The sequence below is a fragment of the Aphanomyces astaci genome, assembly GCF_000520075.1.
Source record: "Aphanomyces astaci strain APO3 unplaced genomic scaffold supercont1.54, whole genome shotgun sequence".
Lineage (NCBI taxonomy): Eukaryota > Oomycota > Saprolegniomycetes > Saprolegniales > Verrucalvaceae > Aphanomyces > Aphanomyces astaci.
The window spans coordinates 324106-329228 of NW_009798317.1; the positions used below are offsets into that span (position 1 = coordinate 324106).

A 5123-nucleotide genomic window follows, 5' to 3' on the forward strand; every position below is an offset into this window, starting at 1 on the left:
CTTAAATATCTATTTCTGGACCAATTCATCACAAAATTTGAATCTGAGACGTAGAATTTCTTCACCACATTGAGATCTGTCGATGATACGTCTCAATTTGCTGCAATTTTGAGTAATGAATATGAAATAGAAGTCAGAAAATTTTGTGAAAAGTTGGTAGTTTATAGATGACGTGCACCATACCAGTAGGATTCCCGTTTTTTACCTGGTCGTGCACATTGGGGCGCGGCGCCCCGACTGGCCAACACCTTGACAAACCCTCCTGCAACGGACCCAGGCCACAGGCAGCGCGCCGCAGGCAACCAGAAAGCTATGTCAGCGGGCAGCCTTCGTGTAGCTACTTACATGCAGGAGCATCCCGACGACGCAGCGGAAATACGGGATGAGCTCAAGTTTTGGAACGAAGTCATGGACCACCAAGTACCCATGACCAAGGAACGGGCCGAGGCAACGTCTCTAAAATGGGGTCCTCTGTTTACCAACACAAGCCCCATCATGTTCTGTCCTCCGGGGCTCGATCCCCTCGATGTACGCTGCTCATTTCATACGGCCGAACCATCCTTCCATCTTCACGCGGCCCGGAAAGCCGACGAACACCGGCCTGGCCAACCAGCCAATCTGGTTCGACCGGACCCAAATCCTGCCTTCTCATTGACCCAACCGTGTCCACCATTGAATTCACTCGTGTTCCCCATCCGTCACTGGCTGCCGGCGCCCACTGTCACGGCTTGGGCACCTCCGATAAAACCGTCACCGACACCGACGGACGACGATGCAAACAAAAGCATACCGATGTGTCCGACCACAGCACCCAAGCTAAACCCACTGGTAGCACGGCACAACCGGTTCACGAACCGGAATACCGCCGACATGACGGCGCATGCTGCCATCCAACCCAACCCCCACCTGTTCCGAATCAGTCACTGGCTGCCGCCACCCAATGACACGGCATGGACACCCCGGCCGAACATGACATCACCGAAACCGTTGCCGACACCGACGGATGTACACACGGACTACAGCAAACCGCTGTGTCCCACCATCTCGCACTTGCCTGGTGCACGCGTGCCAGTTCCATATTCTATATACACTATCCCCAATATCGACCGAGGGCATGGCATGGCTAAGAAGCCCGGTATTTATAACCATGTCGTCGACCTTATGCTTAAGCCACCAACAGCTCACCGCAACCACCACTCGCTCAGCACGAGCCGTTCCCCAACACCGAGTGGCCTACTCCAGCTCGGTGACATTACCGCTGTCAGCGCCCACAACAAGCTCCGTCCTATACATCTTGTAGGGCCGCGACGGCCTCCATGCAAACCTATCTACCACATTCGGCGTCAGTAGCCGCTGAGGCTAACCCGACGAAACCACAATAGCGAACCCGTAGGCTTTGACAAGTCCCAATGCACACCGCACACTAACGATGGCCCGACAGACTGAGGCCGCTGCACGAACCACCCCGGTGTGAGCGTGCACAAGCTCCATCCGCTAGATTAGTCTAGTTCGCGGGCGCTGCTGCATATGCGCGCGCTCGGGCGATAGCGAGCTTGTAAATACCGCGTAATTTCAGTTTCATTTCACCAGTACGTAGTACACCTAAAATTATGACCGAAACGGTCGAATGCTATTCGTTTGAATGCCAGCGATGTGGAGATGCTCATAACAATAAGTTAGTATCGGCCCGTCCAGTAGTATTAAAATACTATTGGTAGTAGTCCAATAGGTTATTAATAGTAACGTTATTTGTGACCACCTTACTGTACTGGTATTTTAATACCAGTACTGTACTGTTATTAATAGTAGTACTATCACGCCGAAGTAGCCTCCGTCCATTAGGGTTAATAACAGTAAGTTGTACTACTATGTAATATTATCCGGATAATGCTGGCACTGTGTTTCTCAGGTTTGATTGGACCATTTTGAACGACCGAGGAATTATCATGGACGCCCTGAAGGCATGCGACGAGTTCAACGCGAGGGCGAAGGCATGTTATGGCGTGTGGTTCGACCGGCTGCTCGCAGGTCACTTTGAACAGGCAGACTGCGTCCAAGAGTCAGACGACTACAAGCAGTGCATCCTCGAAGCCATCGAGCGAGGCAAGTCCTCGTCCTCCCCAACATCTGCACCGTCAACACCTTCGCATCCGAAAGCTCCATAGCCAACCCAGACATCCCCTTAACTCTCACACACAAAATAACAGAATATTCTTGCTATATTGTTGTAAAGTGGACTGTACGTGGGTTACTACTACTTTTCGAGGCACTTGAGCTGGTCCAAGATGAAGCTGAGGTCCACCGCCTTCTCCTTGAGGTAATGGTATCGATCGCTCGCACTGAAGTGCCCAGCGTCCAGATCCATCTTGAGCAGCACCTGGTTGTTGTCGGTCTTCAAGTCACGCAACTTCGCCACCTATAATAAGTACACATCCACCACAGTTCAAAATCGCATCATACCGGTATATATAACTCATAACGGACAAAAACTACCGCCCCCATTTATTCATAACAGACAATTAACTTACCCATTTCGTGGGTTCCCAATACGCCACGCGGGGATCAAAGAGGCCACCGGTCACGAGCAGGTTGGGGTACGCTTGGGCCTTGACATTTTCGTAGCTACATATCCGTTACAAGTTGTATCATACGGTTCGGCTAACATAAAGTAGCTATGAATTTTGAGATCAAACGTACGGTGAATACTGCAACATGTACGAAAAGTACTCGAGTTCGTTCGGGTTGCCCCACTCGGCCCACTCGCCGGTCGTGAGCGGAATCGTGGCGTCGCACATGCTGTTCATCACGTCCACAAACGGCACTCCCGCCACCGCCTACTCGCAAGAGACATACATTATCCAAGCTATGACGTGGCAAAACGACAACGTACCGCCGTAAACAAGTCCGGACGCAGGTTCAACACCGCTCCCATGAGCAACCCGCCAGCGCTGCGGCCTTCGCACGTCATGTGGCTGGGGGACGTGACCTTGGTGGCCACCAAGTGCTCGGCGCACGCAATAAAGTCGGTAAATGTTGTCATCTTGGTCAGATACTTTGCCGATTCATACCTAAAAGACCATTGAATTCGTACTTCATTTCTCCTAAGCGATATGGACGTACCACGTGCGTCCGTTTTCACCACCGCCACGGATATGCGCGATCGCATACACGACGCCGCGGTCCAACAAGGGCAGGTTGGAAATGCGAAAGTCCGGATCTATATAATACATCCGGTATTACGACCCAGCGATTCGTTTTAAAGCATACCAATGGGGATTTCGTACGACCCATATCCATACAAATGCAGAGCTTGCGGCTGGCCATCCGGTTTCTTTTTATCCTTTCGGTACACCAGCGATATCGGAATGATCGTGCCGTCACTCGCGGTGGCGTCGACGCGTTCGCATTGGTACAACGACCTACGAAACATGGGTATTCCATCATCCGTAGTTCTTTTCTCGTTTTACCGATCGTAGTTGGGCACGGGCGTCTCCTTCAAGATGGTCGTGGTGTGGGTCACAGTGTCATATTCGACCGTTTGCACCGGCGTCGTCATAGACGAATACGTGAAGCGGTGGACGACGCTGTTGTACTCCATGTTGACAGACCCACCCAGAGTATACATATCCTCAGGCATGTCCAGTTGCTTCTTCACAACGGTCTTGCCGTCCGTGTCGTCTGTGTCCATATCCGTAACGATATCAAAACAATGGAATCATGTCTTTCATATACAACGTGGAACCATCAAAACATACCCATTCGATATGTACTGTACAGAGTGTATGCATTATGATGAACAAGTCTCGGTCAAATCGACGTATCCATTTGATATTCAGCCATATAGATCAAGATTGGACGGTGACCCCATATCCGTAACGATATATGAAAAAATAGATGAGGGACCCCCATATCGGTATCGATATATATACACAAAAAAGGAGGGATAATTTCATATCGATTCCGATATGCAGAACACTCGACTCGATCGCATTCACGATATATGTATAAACACTGAAGAATTGGATATGAAGTGTACATACAGGAGCAGATCCACAGCTGCGTAAGCCCATGCTGGCGGCCAAATAGCGCAAAGTACGAGTCGAAGCAGGACACGCCGTCCACTTTCACGCTCGGGTCGTACGGGAACACCGGGGTCCATTCTGCCGTAGCTTGTTTATCAAACACGACATCCACCGGCACCGACACCAATTTGAAGTTGCGTGCGTCGTCGCGGTTGGTCGAAATCAAAAACGAGTCGTGCCAGTGGTTCACGTCGTACAAGACTCCCTATATCCGTAACGAAAAAGACAAAGCGGATTGGTAACATTCAGGCAACCACCACCGTATCTCGTCTTGATGTGTTTATAATTCGGGGTTTCATGGAGAATGAATCGACCGACACACAACCAAACAAATGTACACAAGAATCTAGCCAATCAGATTGCAGGAAACCATGACCAACCATCAAATTAGTGTGTGCCAGAAATTAGTGTAAAGATTCCAATCACCACAAGCCAACTTTTTACATACAAACTTCAGTACAAACAAGGTCGATCGATGGATTTCACGGATCAGCACAAAAGTCAGCCACATTTCGAGGATCATACCTCTTGCCTGGGGGCGACACATATGAAACCGTCGGCAGCGGGGGGCTGGTGCAGGTCCAGCACGTGCACCTCGCTGGTCACGGACGATGACGTGGCAATCGCTAGGAACCGGTCAGACCGGGTTTTGTAGACGCCGCAGCGAAACATTTCGTCGGCTTCGGTGAAGAGACACGTGTCACTTGACTGGCCTGATGTGTCACTTAACGCATGCGACCACACCTTGTGGCTGCGGTGGGCGTCGTCTTGCGTGACATAGAACAACGTGGATGCGTCATGGCCCCATTCAAACCCGCCGTCGCACCCTGTCACAACTTTAGTGACACCGTTCGTGGTCAAATCCTATGAAATTCATGAGTTCTGGTTGCAATTTTTCAGAGTCCTGGGGTACCTTGACGTAAATGTCGTACGTTTCATACGACTGAAAGTCCACCGAGTACGCGAGGAACTTGTGGTCAGGACTCACTTCGACGCTGCGGACGTCGCAGTGCGCCTGGCCTTCCGCCAACTTGTTGACGT

The 5123-nt window shown here is 50.7% G+C and overlaps 3 protein-coding genes across 3 annotated transcripts; 2 read left to right on the forward strand and 1 right to left on the reverse strand.

Moving 5' to 3' along the window:
• Positions 1-345: 345 nt before the first annotated feature.
• H257_14198 (hypothetical protein) lies at positions 346-1350 on the forward strand (the record flags this gene model as incomplete). Its single annotated transcript, XM_009841957.1, has 1 exon — positions 346-1350. The coding sequence occupies one exon, from the start codon at positions 346-348 to the stop codon at positions 1348-1350; it is 1005 nt and encodes a 334-aa protein (XP_009840259.1).
• A 572-nt stretch (positions 1351-1922) lies between these two features.
• H257_14199 (hypothetical protein) lies at positions 1923-2222 on the forward strand. Its single transcript, XM_009841958.1, has one exon. The coding sequence runs from the start codon at positions 1947-1949 to the stop codon at positions 2163-2165; it is 219 nt and encodes a 72-aa protein (XP_009840260.1). The 5' UTR covers positions 1923-1946; the 3' UTR covers positions 2166-2222.
• Positions 2223-2254: 32 nt separating this feature from the next.
• Positions 2255-5123, reverse strand: H257_14200 (hypothetical protein; the record flags this gene model as incomplete). The annotated part of the gene is made up of 10 exons (XM_009841959.1): positions 4996-5123; positions 4608-4946; positions 4041-4287; positions 3468-3678; positions 3268-3419; positions 3121-3217; positions 2891-3068; positions 2698-2834; positions 2529-2622; positions 2255-2416 (listed from the first exon to the last, which is right to left on the reverse strand). Exons 2-10 carry the CDS (start codon positions 4752-4754, stop codon positions 2255-2257), a joined length of 1425 nt encoding a protein of 474 aa, XP_009840261.1. The 5' UTR covers positions 4755-4946; positions 4996-5123.

What these genes read in the sequence shown, in the direction of transcription:
- H257_14199 (XM_009841958.1), top strand. Translation starts at nt 1,947, where the DNA reads ATGGACGCCCTGAAGGCATGCGACGAGTTCAACGCGAGGGCGAAGGCA.